At 50.3% G+C, this 22,380-nt stretch overlaps 2 protein-coding genes across 9 annotated transcripts in view; one reads left to right on the plus strand and one right to left on the minus strand.

Annotated features, from left to right (window-relative positions):
- MSTO1 (misato mitochondrial distribution and morphology regulator 1) overlaps window positions 1–17,483 on the plus strand; it is a 37,455-nt gene extending 19,972 nt beyond the window's left edge. For both annotated transcript variants that reach the window (XM_083166547.1, XM_083166549.1), the window contains 5 exons: window positions 978–1,109; window positions 6,989–7,167; window positions 10,084–10,188; window positions 16,545–16,660; window positions 16,978–17,483. In XM_083166547.1, coding sequence (XP_083022673.1) covers window positions 978–1,109; window positions 6,989–7,167; window positions 10,084–10,188; window positions 16,545–16,660; window positions 16,978–17,204 — 759 coding nt within the window. In that variant the 3' untranslated portion in view covers window positions 17,205–17,483. The remainder of the gene's footprint in view (window positions 1–977; window positions 1,110–6,988; window positions 7,168–10,083; window positions 10,189–16,544; window positions 16,661–16,977) is intronic.
- The window catches only part of GON4L (gon-4 like), a 44,177-nt gene continuing 38,594 nt past the window's right edge, over window positions 16,798–22,380 (minus strand). For all 7 annotated transcript variants that reach the window (XM_083166545.1, XM_083166544.1, XM_083166546.1 and 4 more), the window contains one exon: window positions 16,798–17,425. In XM_083166545.1, coding sequence (XP_083022671.1) covers window positions 17,327–17,425 — 99 coding nt within the window. In that variant the 3' untranslated portion in view covers window positions 16,798–17,326. The remainder of the gene's footprint in view (window positions 17,426–22,380) is intronic.

The raw sequence follows: 22,380 nt of genomic DNA on the forward strand, positions 1-22,380 counted from the left end.
GCCCTCCTCACTCTGCTGCCCCCCCCTGTCCTCCGCCCTCCTCACTCTGCTGCCCTCCTTGTCCTCCGCCCTCCTCGCTCTGCTGCCCTCCTTGTCCTCCGCCCTCCTCGCTCTGCTGCCCTCCTTGTCCTCCGCCCTCCTCGCTCTGCTGCCCTCCTTGTCCCCCGCCCTCCTCGCTCTGCTGTCCTCCGCCCTCCTCGCTCTGCTGTCCTCCGCCCTCCTCGCTCTGCTGTCCTCCGCCCTCCTCGCTCTGCTGTCCTCCGCCCTCCTCGCTCTGCTGTCCTCCGCCCTCCTCGCTCTGCTGTCCTCCGCCCTCCTCGCTCTGCTGTCCTCCGCCCTCCTCGCTCTGCTGTCCTCCGCCCTCCTCGCTCTGCTGTCCTCCGCCCTCCTCGCTCTGCTGTCCTCCGCCCTCCTCGCTCTGCTGTCCTCCGCCCTCCTCGCTCTGCTGTCCTCCGCCCTCCTCGCTCTGCTGTCCTCCGCCCTCCTCGCTCTGCTGTCCTCCGCCCTCCTCGCTCTGCTGTCCTCCGCCCTCCTCGCTCTGCTGCACCCCCTTGTCCTCTGCCCTCCTTGTCCTCCGCTGCACCCCCTTGTCCTCTGCCCTCCTTGTCCTCCGCTGCACCCCCTTGTCCTCTGCCCTCCTTGTCCTCCGCTGCACCCCCTTGTCCTCTGCCCTCCTTGTCCTCCGCTGCACCCCCTTGTCCTCTGCCCTCCTTGTCCTCCACCCTCCTCGTTCTGCTGCACCCCCTTGTCTTCCGCCCTCCTCGCTCTGCTGCCCCCTCACCTGTCTTCCGCCCTCCTCGCTCTGCTGCCCCCTCACCTGTCCTCCGCCCTCCTCGCTCTGCAGCCGCCCCCTGTCCTCCGCCCTACTCGCTGTCCCCCCCCCCCCCCCTCCCCTTCCATTAAAACTGTGTGTGACCCCTCCCAGCTAGTGCCGTCTCATACCTGTATACCTCAGTTACCCGTCTCCTGTCTTCTAGGCCGGTCGGCAGTATGAGAGCAGCGCTGTTCTGGCACTGGCGCTAGATACGATCACCTCACCTTATCGAATGTGCTTACCCAATATGTCCATGATGCACCTCGCAGAGTCCATAAACTTCAGTGGGAGGAAGGTTTGTACTGTGGCATCCGTGTAGTGTGTGTGTGTGCATGCGCGCCGTGTACGGGAGGTGTGTGCTATGATATTTATGTAGTGTGTGTGCACGCGCGGGCAGTATACGGAAGGTGTGTGCTATGACATCCATGTAGTGTGTGTGTGTGTGTGCGCGCGCAGTGTACGGAATGTGTGTGTGCTATGACATCCATGTAGTGTGTGTGTGCGCGCGCGCAGTGTACGGAAGGTGTGTGCTATGACATCCATGTTGTGTGTGTGTGTGTGCGCGCGCGCGCGCAGTGTACGGAAGGTGTGTGCTATGACATCCATGTAGTGCGTGTGTGCGCAGTGTACGGAAGGTGTGTGCTAGGACATCCATGTAGTGCGTGTGTGCGCAGTGTACGGAAGGTGTGTGCTAGGACATCCATGTAGTGCGTGTGCGCGCAGTGTACGGAAGGTGTGTACTGTGACATACATGCAGTGTGTGTGTGTGTGTATGCCGTGTACGGAAGTAGTGTGCTGTAACATATAGGCAGTGTGTGTGCTGTGACATATAGGCAGTGTGTGTGTGTGCTGTGACATATAAGGCAGTGTGTGTGTGTTGTGACATATAGGCAGTGTGTGTGTGTGTTGTGACATATAGGCAGTGTGTGTGTGTGCTGTGACATATAGGCAGTGTGTGTGTGTGTGCGTGCGACACATAGGCAGTGTGTGTGTGCCGTGACATATAGGCAGTGTGTGTGTGTGCCGTGACATATAGGCAGTGTGTGTGTGTGTGTGTGTGTGTGCTGTGACATATAGGCAGTGTGTGTGTGCTGCGACATATAGGCAGTGTGTGTGTGCTGTGACATATAGGCAGTGTGTGTGTGTGTGTGCTGAGACATATAGGCAGTGTGTGTGTGCTGAGACATACTGTATAGGCAGTGTGTGTGTGCTGTGACATATAGGCAGTGTGTGTATGTGTGTGCTGTGACATATAGGCAGTGTGAGTTTGTGCTGTGACATATAGGCAGTGTGTGTGTGCTGTGACATATAGGCAGTGTGTGTGTGTGCTGTGACATATAGGCAGTGTGTGTGTGCTGTGACATATAGGCAGTGTGTGTGTGTGTGTGCTGTGACATATAGGCAGTGTGTGTGTGTGTGTGTGCTGTGACATATAGGCAGTGTGTGTGCTGTGACATATAGGCAGTGTGTGTGTGCTGTGACATATAGGCAGTGTGTGTATGTGTGTGCTGTGACATATAGGCAGTGTGAGTTTGTGCTGTGACATATAGGCAGTGTGTGTGTGCTGTGACATATAGGCAGTGTGTGTGTGCTGTGACATATAGGCAGTGTGTGTGTGTGTGTGCTGTGACATATAGGCAGTGTGTGTGTGTGTGTGTGTGCTGTGACATATAGGCAGTGTGTGTGTGTGCTGTGACATATAGGCAGTGTGTGTGTGTGTGTGTGTGTGTGTGTGCTGTGACATATAGGCAGTGTGTGTGTGTGCTGTGACATATAGGCAGTGTGTGTGTGTGTGCTGTGACATATAGGCAGTGTGTGTGTGTGTTGTGACATATAGGCAGTGTGTGTGTGTGTGTGTGTGTGTGCTGTGACATATAGGCAGTGTGTGTGTGTGTGTGCTGTGACATATAGGCAGTGTATGTGTGTGTGTGTGCTGTGACATATAGGCAGTGTGTGTGTGTGCTGTGACATATAGGCTGTGTGTGTGTGTGTGTGTGTGTGTGTGTGTGTGTGTGCTGTGACATATAGGCAGTGTGTGTGTGTGCTGTGACATATAGGCAGTGTGTGTGTGTGCTGTGACATATAGGCAGTGTGTGTGTGTGCTGTGACATATAGGCAGTGTGTGTGTGTGCTGTGACATATAGGCAGTGTGTGTGTGTGCTGTGACATATAGGCAGTGTGTGTGTGTGTGTGCTGTGACATATAGGCAGTGTGTGTGTGCTGTGACATATAGGCAGTGTGTGTGTGCTGTGACATATAGGCAGTGTGTGTGTGTGTGTGTTGTGACATATAGGCAGTGTGTGTGTGTGTGTGTGCTGTGACATATAGGCAGTGTGTGTGTGTGTGTTCTGTGACATATAGGCTGTGTGTGTGTGTGTGTGTGCTGTGACATATAGGCAGTGTGTGTGTGTGCTGTGACATATAGGCAGTGTGTGTGTGTGCTGTGACATATAGGCAGTGTGTGTGTGTGTGTGCTGTGACATATAGGCAGTGTGTGTGTGTGTGCTGTGACATATAGGCAGTGTATGTGTGTGTGTGTGCTGTGACATATAGGCAGTGTGTGTGTGTGCTGTGACATATAGGCAGTGTGTGTGTGTGCTGTGACATATAGGCAGTGTGTGTGTGTGTGTGCTGTGACATATAGGCAGTGTGTGTGTGCTGTGACATATAGGCAGTGTGTGTGTGCTGTGACATATAGGCAGTGTGTGTGTGTGTGTGTTGTGACATATAGGCAGTGTGTGTGTGTGTGTGTGCTGTGACATATAGGCAGTGTGTGTGTGTGTGTTCTGTGACATATAGGCTGTGTGTGTGTGTGTGTGTGCTGTGACATATAGGCAGTGTGTGTGTGTGCTGTGACATATAGGCAGTGTGTGTGTGTGCTGTGACATATAGGCAGTGTGTGTGTGTGTGTGCTGTGACATATAGGCAGTGTGTGTGTGTGTGCTGTGACATATAGGCAGTGTATGTGTGTGTGTGTGCTGTGACATATAGGCAGTGTGTGTGTGTGCTGTGACATATAGGCAGTGTGTGTGTGTGCTGTGACATATAGGCTGTGTGTGTGTGTGTGTGTGTGTGTGTGCTGTGACATATAGGCAGTGTGTGTGTGTGCTGTGACATATAGGCAGTGTGTGTGTGTGCTGTGACATATAGGCAGTGTGTGTGTGTGCTGTGACATATAGGCAGTGTGTGTGTGTGTGTGTGCTGTGACATATAGGCAGTGTGTGTGTGCTGTGACATATAGGCAGTGTGTGTGTGTGTTGTGACATATAGGCAGTGTGTGTGTGTGTGCTGTGACATATAGGCAGTGTGTGTGTGTGTGTTCTGTGACATATAGGCTGTGTGTGTGTGTGTTGTGACATAAAGACTGTGTGTATGCCGTGACATATAGGCCGTGTGTGTGCCGTGACATATAGGCAGTGTGTGTGTGTGTGTGCCGTGACATATAGGCAGTGTGTGTGTGCCGTGACATATAGGCAGTGTGTGTGTGCCGTGACATATAGGCAGTGTGTGTGTGTGCCGTGACATATAGGCAGTGTGTGTGTGTGCCGTGACATATAGGCAGTGTGTGTGTGTGCCGTGACATATAGGCATTGTGTGTGTGTGTGTGCGCCGTGACATATAGGCATTGTGTGTGTGTGTGTGCCGTGACATATAGGCAGTGTGTGTGTGCCGTGACATATAGGCAGTGTGTGTGTGCCGTGACATATAGGCAGTGTGTGTGTGCCGTGACATATAGGCAGTGTGTGTGTGCCGTGACATATAGGCAGTGTGTGTGTGCCGTGACATATAGGCAGTGTGTGTGTGCCGTGACATATAGGCAGTGTGTGTGTGTGCTGTGACATATAGGCAGTGTGTGTGTGCTGTGACATATAGGCAGTGTTTGTGTGCTGTGACATATAGGCAGTGTGTGTATGTGTCGTGACATATAGGCATTGTGTGTGTGTGTCGTTACATATAGGCATAGTGTGTGTGTGTCGTGACATATAGGCAGTGTGTGTGTGTTGTGACATATAGGCCGTGTGTGTGTGTCGTGACATATAGGCATTGTGTGTGTGTGTGTGTGCTGTGACGGGATGCGGTCATTTGGTCTACTGCATTATGGTCGACAGTCATTAGGTCGAATCCATTAGGTCGACATGCTAAAAGGTCGACATGACTCTAGGTCGACATGGGAAAAGGTCGACATGATTCTAGTTCGACAGGTCATTAGTTCGACAGGTCATTAGTTCGACAAGGTCATTAGTTCGACATTGTCTATGTCGACATTCACAAGGTCGACATGGAGTTTTTCACTGTTTTTTGAGCCAACATGTGCCGACAGGCGGTATTTCATGCCCTACCATCCACTAGGGCGTGGTGGGAGAATAAAATAGTGTGCCGAGCGTAGCGAGGCACCGTGCCCGACGCATAGCGAGCGATGCGAGGGGATGCAGTGCACTTTAAACTGTGTCCATGTCGACTGTGTTGACATTCAGGTAAAAAAACAGTGAAAAACCCCATGTCGACCTTGTGAATGTCGACATAGACAATGTCGAACTAATGACCTTGTCGAACTAATGACCTTGTCGAACTAATGACCTGTCGAACTAATGACCTGTCGACCTTTTCCCATGTCGACCTTTTCCCATGTCGACCTAGAGTCATGTCGACCTTTTAGCATGTCGACCTAATGACTTTCGACCATAATGCAATAGACCAAATGATCCCAACCCGCTGTGACATATAGGCAGTGTGTGTGTGTGCTGTGACATATAGGCGGTGTGTGTGTGTGTGTGTGTGTGTGTGTGTGCTGTGACATATAGGCTGTGTGTGTGTGTGTGTGTGTGCTGTGACATATAGGCAGTGTGTGTGTGTGTGCTGTGACATATAGGCAGTGTGTGTGTGTGTGCTGTGACATATAGGCGGTGTGTGTGTGTGTGCTGTGACATATAGGCGGTGTGTGTGTGTGTGTGTGCTGTGACATATAGGCAGTGTGTGTGTGTGTGCTGTGACATATAGGCAGTGTGTGTGTGTGCTGTGACATATAGGCGGTGTGTGTGTGTGCTGTGACATATAGGCGGTGTGTGTGTGTGTGCTGTGACATATAGGCGGTGTGTGTGTGTGTGTGCTGTGACATATAGGCAGTGTGTGTGTGTGCTGTGACATATAGGCGGTGTGTGTGTGTGCTGTGACATATAGGCGGTGTGTGTGTGTGTGCTGTGACATATAGGCGGTGTGTGTGTGTGTGTGTGTGTGTGTGTGCTGTGACATATAGGCTGTGTGTGTGTGTGTGTGTGCTGTGACATATAGGCAGTGTGTGTGTGTGCTGTGACATATAGGCAGTGTGTGTGTGTGTGTGTGTGCTGTGACATATAGGCAGTGTGTGTGTGTGTGTGTGTGTGTGTGTGTGTGTGCTGTGACATATAGGCAGTGTGTGTGCCGTGTACGGAAGGTGTGTGTGCTGTGACATATAGGCAGTGTGTGTGCCGTGTACGGAAGGTGTGTGTGCTGTGACATATAGGCAGTGTGTGTGCTGTGACATATAGGCAGTGTGTGTGTGTGTGTGTGTGTGTGTGTGTGTGCTGTGACATATAGGCAGTGTGTGTGTGTGTGTGTGTGTGTGTGCTGTGACATATAGGCAGTGTGTGTGTGTGCTGTGACATATAGGCAGTGTGTGTGTGTGTGTGTGTGTGTGTGTGTGTGCTGTGACATATAGGCAGTGTGTGTGTGCCGTGTACGGAAGGTGTGTGTGCTGTGACATATAGGCAGTGTGTGTGCCGTGTACGGAAGGTGTGTGTGCTGTGACATATAGGCAGTGTGTGCCGTGTACGGAAGGTGTGTGCGCTGTGACATATAGGCAGTGTGTGTGCGCTGTGACATATAGGCAGTGTGTGTGTGTGCTGTGACATATAGGCGATGTGTGTGTGCTGTGACATATAGGCAGTGTGTGTGTGTGTGTGTGTGTGTGTGTGTGTGTGTGTGCTGTGACATATAGGCAGTGTGTGTGTGTGCTGTGACATATAGGCAGTGTGTGTGTGTGCTGTGACATATAGGCAGTGTGTGTGTGTGTGTGCCGTGTACGGAAGGTGTGTGTGTTGTGACATATAGGCAGTGTGTGTGTGCCGTGTACGGAAGGTGTGTAGTGTGTGCAGAGTAGATAATACATGATAGTTGTGTGCTCCTTCTCTCCTGTAGGTGCTAGCAGCGTCCTGCTCCGTTCCGTTTCCGTTACTCTCCTCCGCTGTCCTCCCGGATGCTCTGCTCCCTCACATGACCTCCGCTCCCTGGCACTCTTTGTCAGCGTGTGCGGATGAGGACGTGGTCTTCTCACAGTCTGTGGTGCTGAGAGGAATACCCAGGCAGCGCCAGAGCTGGTAATAGCATGCTAATGAGGAAATGGTGGGCGTGGCTAAGTGAGGTATTGAGGGATGTGTTGAGTGCGATCAGTACGCGCTGTATAATCAGTGACGGGTGCGATCGCTACGCGCGCTGTATAATCAGTGACGGGTGCGATCGCTACGCGCTGTATAATCAGTGACGGGTGCGATCAGTACGCGCTGTATAATCAGTGATGGGTGCGATCGCTACCCGCTGTATAATCAGTGACGGGTGCGACCAGTACGCGCTGTATAATCAGTGACGGGTGCGACCAGTACGCGCTGTATAATCAGTGACGGGTGCGATCAGTACGCGCTGTATAATCAGTGACGGGTGCGACCAGTACGCGCTGTATAATCAGTGACGGGTGCGACCAGTACGCGCGCTGTATAATCAGTGACGGGTGCGATCAGTACGCGCGCTGTATAATCAGTGACGGGTGCGATCGCTGCCCGCTGTATAATCAGTGACGGGTGCGATCGCTACGCTCTGTATAATCAGTGACGGGTGCGATCGCTACCCGCTGTATAATCAGTGACGGGTGCGATCGCTACCTGCTGTATAATCAGTGACGGGTGCGATCGCTACGCACGCTGTATAATCAGTGACGGGTACGATCGCTACGCGCGCTGTATAATCAGTGACGGGTGCGATCGCTACGCGCTGTATAATCAGTGACGGGTGCGATCGCTACGCGCGCTGTATAATCAGTGACGGGTGCGATCGCTACGCGCTGTATAATCAGTGACGGGTGCGACCAGTACGCGCTGTATAATCAGTGACGGGTGCGATCAGTACGCGCTGTATAATCAGTGACGGGTGCGACCAGTACGCGCTGTATAATCAGTGACGGGTGCGACCAGTACGCGCTGTATAATCAGTGACGGGTGCGATCGCTACGCGCTGTATAATCAGTGACGGGTGCGATCAGTACGCGCTGTATAATCAGTGACGGGTGCGACCAGTACGCGCTGTATAATCAGTGACGGGTGCGATCAGTACGCGCGCTGTATAATCAGTGACGGGTGCGATCAGTACGCGCGCTGTATAATCAGTGACGGGTGCGATCGCTGCCCGCTGTATAATCAGTGACGGGTGCGATCGCTACGCTCTGTATAATCAGTGACGGGTGCGATCGCTACCCGCTGTATAATCAGTGACGGGTGCGATCGCTACCTGCTGTATAATCAGTGACGGGTGCGATCGCTACGCGCGCTGTATAATCAGTGACGGGTACGATCGCTACGCGCGCTGTATAATCAGTGACGGGTGCGATCGCTACGCGCTGTATAATCAGTGACGGGTGCGATCGCTACGCGCGCTGTATAATCAGTGACGGGTGCGATCGCTACGCGCTGTATAATCAGTGACGGGTGCGATCGCTACGCGCTGTATAATCAGTGACGGGTGCGATCGCTACGCGCGCTGTATAATCAGTGACGGGTGCGATCGCTAAGCGCTGTATAATCAGTGACGGGTGCGATCGCTACGCGCTGTATAATCAGTGACGGGTGCGATCGCTACGCGCGCTGGATAATCAGTGACGGGTGCTATCAGTACGCGCTGTATAATCAGTGACGGGTGCGATCGCTACGCGCGCTGTATAATCAGTGACGGGTGCGATCGCTACGCGCTGTATAATCAGTGAAGGGTGCGATCGCTACGCGCTGTATAATCAGTGACGGGTGCGATCGCTACGCGCTGTATAATCAGTGACGGGTGCGATCGCTACGCGCTGTATAATCAGTGACGGGTGCGATCGCTACGCGCTGTATAATCAGTGACGGGTGCGATCGCTACGCGCTGTATAATCAGTGACAGGTGCGATCGCTACGCGCGCTGTATAATCAGTGACGGGTGCGATCAGTACGCGCTGTATAATCAGTGACGGGTGCGATCGCTACGCGCTGTATAATCAGTGACGGGTGCGATCGCTACGCGCTGTATAATCAGTGACGGGTGCGATCGCTACGCGCTGTATAATCAGTGACGGGTGCGATCAGTACGCGCTGTATAATCAGTGACGGGTGCGATCGCTACGCGCGCTGTATAATCAGTGACGGGTGCGATCGCTACGCGCGCTGTATAATCAGTGACGGGTGCGATCGCTACATATGCTGTAAGGAGAGGTGGATGCTGGGACATAAACTGACACTAGAGGGAGGAAGATTCAGGGGGAATGTGAGGAAGAATGACTTCACAGAAAGAGTAGTAGATAAGTGGAATAGCCTCCCATCAGAGGTGGTAGAGGCAAATACAGTAGTACAATGTAAACATGCTGGGGATAGGCATATTGATATCCTTACAAAGAAATAAGGATCATATGGTTTGAGGAAACATGTTTAATAAAGGGGCAGACTAGATGGGCCAAGTGGTTCTCATCTGCCGTCACATTCTATGTCTATATGTGAGTTATGAGAGCACAGCCACTGCAGTACCACTATTGCCCACTGTGTGCAGTGTAGAGCACTATCACTATAATTGTCTGCTTGGCTCCCTTTGTCATAGATTAATGTTTCATTCACCAAAATGCTTTGTAGGGCGGTGACTTATTATTATTGCACCATCTGATCACTTGGGATGCCCTTATCTCCGAGGCAGTATACTGTAATTCCCGCCACATGTGGAATATGTGCAAACTGCACACACGTGACACTGGGGCCAGGAACTTGATTTAGGCTGTAATGCTAACCACTACACTAACTGTGCTGCGTATGATCCATAGACTAATACACTTCCCTAACTCTGCCATTCAAGTCCCGGTTTTAAGGCTAGCCATGCTTTAGCACAGGTGATGTAATCAGTATCTCCTATAACAATCTGGCCTGAGGCATGGATCTCCATTGAACCTGACTTGTAATGGCAGAGTTTGGGGAAGCTGCATGTAAAGGTTTTGTGTTCTTCTTCATCAGCCACCTTCGTCTTGGGCCACGAGAGCCGTCGTCTCTAACTGCGTGTGGGAGTGGGGAAGAGGTTCTGCAGCAGTACCTGAGCACGCTGTACCCCAGAACTGTCAGGTACCAAGCCTCTTATTCTGTGTTCAGTAGCGTTTGTGCACAAAGACCGTGCTGGTCTCGGAGGAGGGGGACCCAGGTGTCCATCTCTCGTCACTCAGCTATTTATTTATTAACAGTTTCTTATATAGCACACACAGAATCCGCAGCGCTGTACAGAGCATAGTTATAATCAAAAACATACAGTATAACAAATTACAGTACAAGACAGTTTAGGACAAGTACATGGTAAATATGGATAGTTGCATCAGGGGACAGGACACTGAAGCAATCATCAGGGTGGCAGTGGTTTATATATTCTAAGAAAGGCACATGAGGAGAGAGGGCCCTGCTCGTGAGAGCTTACATTCTAAAGGGGAAGGTTAGACAGACAGGGGTGACACAGAAGGGGGAGAAGTGAGCATAAACAGTAGGTAAGGATGAGAGATGGTCAGGTGTTATGCAGGAGGGTGGGAAGGGGTCAGCTTAGTCTTTAATATTTTAAGTCTAAAAAAGCGCTGGGCCATCCAGGAGTAGACAGCAGAGAGACAGTTGGAGATATGAGTGAGGATAGAGGGAGAGAGATCAGGAAAGGATCGGTAGATTTTAGTATTATCAGCATAGAGGTGATAGTAGAAGTCGAGTGAGCACATAAGCTCACCCAGAGAGGACGTATAGAGAAAGAGAAGAAGAGGGCCAAGAATAAAATGTTGGGAGACACCTACTATCAATGGAAGAGCAGGAGAGGTGAGGTCATTAGAGGTACAGCTGGGCATTTTCAAAACAGACAGTGCAAGTACAAGCTTTACCAGTGATGGTAAAAGTTGTTTGCAGATGTAAAATGCTGATGTTATGGTTGAATTGCCAGATTAAGCAGCCAGGAGTAGTATGTTGTGTGGATGAATTTAACTCACTCCAAGCAAACTTTGGTTTTCTCCGTTGTTGTTTTGTCCTTCAGTTTCACTTCGGTGTTAACGCTGTAGTTATGAATCAGTTTTCCCACTTTAATAACGACCCACTTCAATCTAGGCCCACAGATAAACTCTGGCCACAGCCGTATGCAATGACTACTCAAGTACTCTAAAAATGCATGAGTTCCCAATAATTGGAATCCACTCACTCAGTCCCCACCCCCTACAACACATAGCAATAAAAGTGGCTTAGAAAAACAAAACTAGCATTCCAGGATACTATGTATCCCTTAGAATAAAAATAAATTCCTCCCTACACACAGGCTTGGTACTGATGTGAATTACACAGAGGAGATGTTCAGTGTTTTACCTACATATACAAATCAATCCCACACAAGAGCTATGCACAATAAAGCTTTTCCCACCTCTCCCTCAATGTAACATTGTATCCTGCAGCTCTTCCCACCTCTCCCTCAATGTAACAATGTATCCTACAGCTCTTTCCCGACTCCTCGATGTAACAATGTATCCTACAGCTCTTCCCCGACTCCTCGATGTAACATTGTATCCTACAGCTCTTCCCACCTCTCCCTCAATGTAACAATGTATCCTACAGCTCTTCCCATCTCTCCCTCAATGTAACAATGTATCCTACAGCTCTTCCAACCTCTCCCTTAATGTAACAATGTATCCTACAGCTCTTCCCACCTCTCCCTCAATGTAACAATATATCCTACAGCTCTTCCCCGATGTAACAATGTATCCTATAGCTCTTCCCACCTCTCCCTCAATGTAACAATGTATCCTAAGCTCTTCCCCGACTCCTCGATGTAACATTGTATCCTACAGCTCTTCCCACCTCTCCCTCAATGTAACAATGTATCCTACAGCTCTTCCCATCTCTCCCTCAATGTAACAATGTATCCTACAGCTCTTCCAACCTCTCCCTTAATGTAACAATGTATCCTACAGCTCTTCCCACCTCTCCCTCAATGTAACAATGTATCCTACAGCTCTTCCCCGATGTAACAATGTATCCTATAGCTCTTCCCACCTCTCCCTCAATGTAACAATGTATCCTAAGCTCTTCCCCGACTCCTCGATGTAACATTGTATCCTACAGCTCTTCCCACCTCTCCCTCAATGTAACAATGTATCCTACAGCTCTTCCCATCTCTCCCTCAATGTAACAATGTATCCTACAGCTCTTCCAACCTCTCCCTTAATGTAACAATGTATCCTACAGCTCTTCCCACCTCTCCCTCAATGTAACAATGTATCCTACAGCTCTTCCCCGATGTAACAATGTATCCTATAGCTCTTCCCACCTCTCCCTCAATGTAACAATGTATCCTAAGCTCTTCCCCGACTCCTCGATGTAACATTGTATCCTACAGCTTTTCCCACCTCTCCCCCCGACTCCTCGATGTAACAATGTCTCCCGCATCTTTTCCCACCTCTTCCCCTGACACCTCGATGTAACAATGTCTCCCGCATCTTTTCCCACCTCTTCCCCTGACACCTCGATGTAACAAGGTATCCTACAGCTTTCTTCTTCGGGTTTTATGGTCCCCACAGGGTGACGTTGGGGTTGTAGGTGGATCCAGAGGACCGTGGCAATGCTTTAAAGGTTTCCCAGGATGCACGACTCCTCTCCCCTATAACCCCACCTCCACGCTAGGCTCCTCAGTTTTTTGTTGGTTCCAGCAAGAAGCTGGAGCACCATTCTTTCACCAGGGATTGCCTTTTATTTTGGCAATCCCAAAGCTTTTTATTTTCACACTGGAATTTTGATTAATTCCAGCGGTAACGCTGCTGAGCTGCCTGTGCGGTCAGTCACACTGACGGCAGCTCCATCCCCCTGCCTGCGCCAAAACTCCCCCACGACCTGGGTCAAGCGCGGTGTGCGGCTGAGGAGGAGCCAGGGGCCTAGCACTGCCGGATACCAGAAAACCTCGGATAACATGGCCGGGCACACAGGGACAGGTAAGACTCTCTATGAAAGCACCAAATCACTGCAGAGCTGCATGCCGGGGAGACTGGCTGGAGCAGCTGGGGTGGACAATTCTGCTTGTGGCAGGGACTGTACTAGACCTCCAGGACAAGATCGCAGACTGGATGTTGTATACATCCATTTTCTGTGAGGGCTCACTAGCGCTGGTGGGGGAAGTCCAGCACCGGGGAGGCAGCGCCAGCCTGCAGTACCTCCCCCTGCTTTGGGTGCCAATCTCCCACAGGTTTGCCGCCCAGAAAGCTGCTTTCACTTTCCCTGCTCCCTCAGAGACTGGCGGCCATCTTCAGTATCGCAGCTCAGCGAGTCTCCCCTGACCAGTATTGTGTGTGACTAAGTGCTAGTCTGGTTTTCCATCTGCTGCATGCTTCCTGCTGTCCCTTCATTTTCTCATTTCTTCTGAGGCAGAAGTTAGAGGTTTATCCTCACAGGTCACATACTGCTGTGTTATCACTCCAGGCCAGGCCTCTAGCTGTTGTGGAACTACACATCCGAGCATGCCTTTTTACCATTTTGCTATGTGGCCATGCTATAACTGTTGCAGGGCATGCTGGGATGTGTAGTTCAACAACAGCTTGAAGGCTGAAAGTTCTCCATCTAGGTTTTCCTGTAAGGCTGGACCTATTGTGTAAAATACCCCCTCTTGTGTGTTTGACATGACTGGTAAACAGCGGCGCACTCAGACAGACAGAGGGGCAGATGTATGATCAGACGATATGGAGGAGAAGGGTATCAGCGCACATTATGTGCACTGATACCGCTTCTCCCCCATGTATGATGCACCCCTGTCCATATCTGCGCTGCTATCTAAATGATAGCAGGCCGAATGTATGAACGGTTAGCATCGCTGTCCCTGCTGTTAGCTCTGCGCTGCGCTGGGGATCTCACGTGAGTAGTGAGTGCAGCCGGCCAGGGGACAGGAGACAGCGCATCAGTGTAAACTGATGCGTTATCTCCAGGAGGAGACATCACCGGAGGGGGGAGTTAGCGTTCCGCTGCTTCGGCAGACAAGATGTTAATACACCTATAAGCGCCGCTATAAAACATCTGCCCCAGAGTCTCCCCAGCTCTTTTCCTGTAAGGCTTGTGCTGCAGGCCTGTCTGAGCAGGATGTTATCCTGGAGGGTTGTGTATCGCTGCAGACAATGATTGCTGTTCTCCAACAGCACGGTTGGCTCTTCAATTGGGAGAAGTCCTCCATCATAACAAATGCTGCACCTTCTAGACGCCCAGACACAGAGGCTGTTCCTACCAATGGACAAGTGTCAATCTCTACAATAGAGAATAAGCCTCTTCTTACAAAGCCCCAAACTATCCATCCATCTGGCAATGTGAATCCTGGGTCTAATGGTATCAACATTCAACATGGTCGAGTGGGCGCAATTTTATTCCTGCCCTCTGCAACGCCTGATCTTTTGGAAATGGAAGTCTTCTCCCTCACGGTGAGCAGTTTGGGCCTTCCTAGATGTAGATCTCATGGCGTCCTGTCACAACCAAACTTCAGTGTCTGGGTCGTGGTCCAGGGATCCTCAAGCCATGTTCATGGATTCTCTGTAAGTTCCATGAAAGTTTCATCTTCCATGTCTTTCCTGTGGTGTCTGAATTTCCGGACTACTCTGGATATCATTCTGATATCTCAGGTCTGGCTTTGACATCATTGGTATGTAGACAGTGGTGTAGCTTGGTTCCACGGTACCTGGAGCAAGGGCATGTTTTGCACTCCCCCACCCCCCTTGCGCTGCGAAAAGGAGGACTGACCTTGCTCAGTAATCAGAACAGGACTCCACAGATTGCTCCCCCTGTATAATAATAAGGCTGCTCCCCTGTATAATAATAATAGGACCCCACCGCACTCACCCCCTTGGATAGGGTCTCCGGTGCCAGGGATGCGGCGCCATGATGTTGATGCCTGCTGTGCCCGGCATCAGTCAGTGGGGAAAGTTAAAACCCGGCGAGCGCTCTCACATCGCGCATGCGCCCGTTTGTGACGCGGCACCATGACGTTGAAGACGTTATGATGTCATGGCGCCACATCCCTGCCAAACCGGCGCATGCGCAGTGAGGGTGCTCGCCGGGTTTTAATTGTCCACAGTGCAGACTGAGGCTGGGCACAAAGGGGGAGCCGGCGGCAGAGCTCCGGCGCCAGGTGACATGTCGGCAGCCGGAGCTGAGGCTACGCCTCTGTACATAGAACTTCAACAAGATATGTAATTTTATCCAAGGGGTTTAAACGTATACAACCGCCATATGTTCCTCCAACACCACCATGGGATTTGTCTATAACAGGATCTGGCCAAACCGCCTTTCGAACTACTACACTCTGTGGAATACAAGTGGCTCATAGCTAAGACTGTGTTCCTTTTGCCAAGGGCGTGCACTAGATGCATATTGGATTTGTCTGCTCTTTCATGCCGACCTCCATTTCTGACTTTCCATCCGGAAAGGGTGGTGCTAAAAACTAGAGCTTCCCACCTGCCCAAAGTAGTCCCCAGGGTCCACATCAACCAGGAAATAGTGGTTCCCGCGTTCAATTCCGATGATCTTTCCCCAGCTGAACGCTCCTTGAATTAGGGCCCTAACTGTATATCTGGACAGCACTACTTCCAGCAGGAAATCAGACACGCTCTTTGTACTATATGGTTTTCACAAAAAGGGCTGGCCAGCAAACAAACCTGCTCGCTGAATTCATATAGCTATTCAGCAAACTAATCTCCCTCTACTATTGTCAATTCATGCACATTCCACCAGATCGGTAGCACGCCTGCTGAACAACTGTGCAAGGCTGCAATGGGGTCATCTGTTCATACCTTCACAAAGTTCTATGCATTTGACACATTCACCTCCCAGGATCCTTCTTTTGGTCGGGTCCTTCTGACACCTCAGATGGGTACCCTCCCTTGAGTACTGCTTTTGGACATTCCCGATGTTACCTTGTGGGGACCATGAAACCCGAAGAAGAAAATGAGTTATGGTAGACCCACCTTAAGTTAATTCTCCTTCTTTGAGGTCCATGGGACCCCCAGGGCACCCACCCTGAAGTATTCCTTTGTGGTACTCAAAATATGACTTCCACAACTTTGGTCATGTCTTCCTTCACTCTATGTATGTGTGAGTGCACTGGCTTGCTCTTGTCTATCCTCTTTTTCTGCTATTTGCTGGCTAACAAAACTGAGGCACTGAGCATGGAGGCGGGGTTATAAGGGAGAGGAGCCGTATATCCTGGGAAACCTAAGCTGATTGGTTCCATGGTCCTCTGGATCTGCCTAAAATACCAATGTTACCCTGTGGGTTCCATGAACCTCAAAGAGTCTACCATCACTCATTTTTCCCACCTCTTCCCTGACTCTTCTATATAACGATGTATCTTACAGCTTTTCCCACCTCTTCTATGTAACGATGTATCTTATAGCTTTTCCCACCTCTTTCCAAACTCCTCGATGTAACAATGTCTCCCACAGTTTTTCCCATCTGCTGCAGACGCCTTGCAGTCTGGGACCCACATTCCCCCAGCTCTTCTCTCCATATGTGACCAAAGCTGGTGTCATCGGTGAGGAGCCCCGTCCTCAGACAGCAGGTGAGACAGTGGGGAGAGCTTAACGATTTATGTACAAAAGATGGAATTTCCCAATCATACAACCACATTGAGGATTTATTATTCTGTTAACGTGGTTACGCTGCAGGCGGCTTTCACACGGATGGGCATAGGGAGGGTGTATATAGGCAGGAGAAGCTGAAATGGGTGATGGTGTGGGGGTATAGGCAGGAGGGATGGGTGATGCTGTGGGAGTTATAGGTATAGTGTTCTTCATGTTGTGTAATATAAGGATGATGGCTGTGGTGGGTAAGGAGACGTAACTAGCCCATGGGGAGTAATTCTCTGACCATGTTCAGTTGTAGATGGTGTTCCGGTAATGACTGCTCTCCAAGCGACCAGCGCCTTGCACCAGAGTTTCCGCAGCCTGTGTGAGCAGGTGACCCAGCAGGACATCAGGCGCTGGGTAAATGTTGAGGCTTCAGGAGTGGAAGAAGAGGACTTCAAGGAGTGTGTGAGTGAGTTGCGCAGGATTGCTGACTGCTATAGGACACAGAATGGCGAGACGGAGGACGACAGTGACTGAGAATGAAAGCGCTGCTTCCGGGAGATGTACAAGGTTCTGACACAGTTGCCGCATTTTTGTTCAATTTAATGACACAAAACAAACATTATAAAACAATCTGTACAAGTGCAAAAACTCTGGAGCTACTCCTCATCCTCATTGTCTCCAGTCTCCTCTTCATCAGAGCTGGTGATGCAGCCCGTCTGGAACAGGTTAATCAGCTCCCTGAAGCGCTGAGACACCTGATGGGGGAAGAAGTTTATGTAATTTTCCACTGTAATAAAGGACAATGTTCTGGCATGTGATGTGCAACACAATAGGCTGGTCTGTCCAGGCTGGGGCTGTACTATCACCCTAGAGCTAGATAATAGGGGTATAACCTGTAGTGGTATATAGATATGCCGGGATCTAGTAATATTACCCTATATATTGATAATGGAGGTACCATCACCTGTAGCTTACAGAGTGACCAAACTGGGAAGCAGAGACTGCAAAGCTGTCCTATCGAACAAAAGTATTCTGACCTGGACCAAGTAGCAGCACAGCAGAGCTGCTGAATGGACACCCCAGAGACAGCCACCAAAGAGGGTTCCACAGTGCGAGTGGAATGGAAGAAGGTGGAGGCCGAAAGGCCGCCACATTAGCCTGGTGTATGGTCAGACAAATCCACCGAGCCGAAGTCTGCTTGGCAGCCGGCCAACCCGGCATAGTAAAGGACAAACCAGGCGTCTGACAGCCGCCGAACTGTCCACATAAATGCGGAGTGCCCGCACCACATCCAGCAGCTTGGAGTCAGGGTCCTTCTCATGACAAACCAAAACCACGATCGGATGATTGGTATGAAAAGCGGTCACAGCCTTTGGGAGGATAGGTAAGGGGAAGGTGTTTTAGTTCTGCACACAATCATTTCATTGCCTTAAAAATTGGGCAACATCCTCCCCCACATATAATTTGATACAGTAACTCAGCGGGGAAGCTATCCTACGCAACAGTAGGTATCAAAGAAGAGAAGAAAGCATTGCTGGGTGCACTTCGTTGGGAAAGAGAAACAGTATTTACATCAAGAAAGAATAAATCTCGTAAATAAAAATTAAATGTGGGGGATCTTGCGCCCCTTTATTGTAAACGTGGCAGTTTAAAAAGAGGCAGATTAGATGGGCCAAGTGGCTCTTATTTGCCGTCAAATTTTATGTTTAGGGCATATCCTGAAATGCCAAGTTCACAATAAAGCCGCGAAGGATCCCCACACACTTAATATTGTTTCTCTTTCCCAACGAGTGCATCCAGCAACGCTTTCTTCTCTTCACAACCTTTTGGAGGAAAGACAGACTGGTGTGAAGCTCTGCTCAGTCCTCATGAAATAACAGGTAAGGAGGACAAGATAAGGCACTGAGGTCCAACACTCGACGGGCAGACGCTAAAGCGAGCAGTAAAACAGTCTTCCATGTGAGATATGTCCACAGATTCCAGAGGTTCAAACAAACCAGATTGGAGGAAAGAAGATCCAAATCCCATGGGAGCACGGAAGGGTGGCTGAATCCAGTAAAAGGCCTGGTGTGGGTTTTTCCGAAGTCTGGGGAGTGTCACTACATCACTGTATCTGTACTTTGAGAGCGCCAGTACATTCTCCAAGAGTGCACCCAGGCATTGCTTGCAGCTTTATTTAGGTTAGAGAGCCAGCCACACCACAGGTGTGTGGTAGTGTGTAGTTTTGTCTGTGTGCCTTATATTTGTAATAATGGCAGGGGGGGGGAAAGTGTACTTCTAAACTTACACCTTCCTCAGAGGGGCTTTTATACTGTGATAAATGCACTGACAATCCCCCTTTGACACAAGCCTCTGTGGACACCCCCCCCCCCCCCTCCCCCCCTTTCTGGGCTACACAGCTTACAGATGTCGTGCAACGCTTATCTTCTGAACTTTCAGTCTCAGAAAGATAGGGCGCAATCTAGAAGCCAGCAGATTTAGCCTCTGCAGTACAAAGCCTCACTAGAGCCATGCCTCCAGGGCAATCTACACTCACCCTTCCTCCTCTAAGTACACCCCCCCTCCCCCCTTTGCAAAGGAAAAGAGCCCCTCCGCAACAGGTAGACTCCCCCTGATTCTGATGACATGCCAGAATTAGAAGAGGGTACGTTTGCACCCCTTGAGGAGGAGGAAGTGCTGGCTTTTGCCACACAAGAGCCTGCACCATCCCCCCAGGGCATTGAGGACTTAATTGACATGGTTAAAGTTGCTTGTTATGTGACGGACGGAGAAGACACTCCTAGCCAACCCTCCCTTTTTGTTAAAAAGCAAAAACAGTCATCCAGCTTCCCCACTGCAGAAGAATTAGATGACCATGTAAACGAGGCCTGGAAACATCCAGACAAACGTTTTCAAACCCCTCGCAGGTTTTTACAAAATTACCCCTTACTGCCTGAAGGCAGAAAGAGGGTAGAGATACCCCCTTCGGTAGATTCATCCATGTCGCGGCTTTCAAAAAGACTGTCCTCCCGGTTCTTGGGGCCACCACCCTTAAGGACATCTCTGACTGCAAGTTAGAGTTAACCCTGAAAAATATATTTTCAGCCTCTGGGGTGTTATAGCGTCCGGCACAGGTCGGATGCTGGGTAAATAAGGCCATAGGTATGTGGGCCTCACAAATCTCAACTGAGATACGTGAGGGTTCAGAACCTGATACTGTTAAACAACTGTCTGGAAAAATTCAGAATGCCTCAACTTTTCTGATGGAGGTTTCCTCGGACAGCTGTATAGTTGCAGCTAGAATCTCTGCGCTATCTATTTCGGCTCATAGAGCCCTCCAACTACACCAGTGGCAGACGGATGCCGAATTTAAAAGAGCAGTGGAGGCTTTGGCCTTCAATGGGGAGGTCCTGTTCGGCCCCGAGCTGGATAAACGGATATCCCTGACAGGAGGCAAGTCTCATTTCCTCCCTTGTGGCAGCACCACCTCCTCCTCGCAAGACCACCCAGGTTCATTCCTTCCGGTCCTTTCACCCCTCAAACAGATTTAGGGGTCGATCCAGCGTTGCCTCTACAACCCCACTACACCCCAAGACCACCAAGCCTACAGCATGACGGTCTACCATCCCAACTGGGGGACCCCAGGGTGGGAGCTCGACTAAGGAAGTTCAGTCACATCTGGCTCCAGTCCTGTCAGGATTCATGGGTAAATGAACTACTACTACTACTATTTAGGGACTACGATACAAGATTCATTTCCGATTAACTCCTCCAAACAGGTTTTCTTAAGACAGGACTGCCAGTTCCTCCAGAGAAGGGGCAACTGTTATAGGCAGCCATTGCCAAATTGAGAAAAACAGGAGTGGTAGTTCCGGTCCCTGGAGAACAGCGTACCCAGGGCTACTACTCCAGTCTTTTTCTCGTGCCAAAGCCGGATGGCTCGGTATGCCCCATTCTAAATTTAAAGGATTTGAACCCATACTTGCAGGTGATCAAATTCAAAATGGAGTCCCTGCAGTCAGTGATACAGGGGTTAAAACGGAGAATTCCTGGTATCTATCGATATCAGGGATGCGTACCTACACATGGTCCCCTCCCCAAGCATTCCTTCGGTTTGCAGTGAAAGATCATCACAGTTCCAGGCACTCCCATTTGGCCTCTCCTCAGCACCTCAGATTTTCACCAAGCTTATGGTGGTGATGATGGAGGTTCTCCGCACTCAAGGTGTGACAATCATACCTTATCTGGGCGACCTTCTGCTGAAGAGTCTTTGTCGGGAGACCCTGCTGGAGAACATTCTTCTCACTCAGAGAACCCTAATATCCCATGTGTGGATCCTCAACTTCGAAAAGTCGCAGCTTCAACCAGCTCAGCGTCTTTTGTTTCTAGGGATGATCTTGGACACAGTCCAGATTAAAGTCTTTTTACCATCCAAGAAGATCCAATCCTTACAGGCCTTGATCAAGCTAGTTCTGCGTCGCATACAGGTGTCCATTCACCTTTGTACCAGGCTCCTGGGGAAGATGGTCTCCACTTTCGAGGCCATACAGTACAGGTGTTTCCACTCTCGCCGTTTCAGCTGTCACTTCTCCATCAGTGGTCGGGATCTCACCTTCACCTACAACAGATGGTGACCCTATCCCCTCGATCTAGTCTGTCCTGTCGTCTGTCCTCGGGCTCAACACCACCAACCTCCAGCAAGGAAAAAGGTCTCCTTCAGGGCAAGGCCATCCGCGTCCAGTCCGACAACTCTACGGCAGTGGCGTTCATCAACAAGCAGGGAGGCATCCGCAGTTGTGCGTCCATGAAGGAGGTAGGCAGAGTCCTGCTTTGGCCGCAGACTCATGCTATTTTCATACCCGGAGTAGAAAATTGGGAAGGTTAATTTTCTAAGTCAGCAGGATGTACATCAGGGAGAATGGTGCTTACACCCTCAGATTTTTTTAGAGGTTGATGCATCGGTGGGGCCGTCCTCAGGTGGACCTGAAGGCGTCCCGACACAACTTTGAACTCCCCAGGTACTTCGCTCGGATGTGAGAACCCCAATGCAGAAGCGGTGGACGCGCTGGCGGCTCCTTGGCCCTTCCAGTTTGTGTACCTCTCCGCCATTCCCATTGATACCTCGAATTCTTAAACGCATCCGGAGAGGAGGAGTCATGGCTCTGTTGATAGCACCAGACTGGTCACGTCGGTCTTGGTACACCAATTCGACAGCACTGCTGATAGACGAGCTGTGGCCCCTGCTTTTTCAGGATGACCTTCTCAGCCAGGGACCTGTCATCTTCCCAGATTTATGTCGTCTTCATTTGTCGGCGTGGCTGCTGAAAGGTCCATCCTGAGGCGTGCTGGTATTCCTAGAGCAGTGATACCTACTATGCTATGTGCAAGGAAAGAGGTCACCTCAGCACACTATCACCACATTTGTCGTTCCACGAACCTGTTTAAAAAGGCGAGACTCCTCCTTTTTCTACAAGAAGGATGACTTCGGGTCTGAAGCTGAATACCCTGAAGGTGCAGGTTTCAGCTCTTTTCACCTTTTTCCAAAAGAAACTGGCCTTCCTTCCTGAAGTGCAGATTTTCTTTCAGAGGGTGCTGCGTTTGCAACCACCCATTCGACCTCCAACGGCTCCCAGGGACATCGACTTGGTTCTCCAGTTCTTACAAACTTCAGTGTTTGAACCTTTGGAGGAGGTGGATCTTCGCTATCTGATGTGGAAGGTGGTCCTTTTAC

Source organism: Crinia signifera, chromosome 12 (genome assembly GCF_055691185.1).
Source record: "Crinia signifera chromosome 12, ASM5569118v1, whole genome shotgun sequence".
Taxonomy (NCBI): Eukaryota; Metazoa; Chordata; class Amphibia; order Anura; family Myobatrachidae; genus Crinia; species Crinia signifera.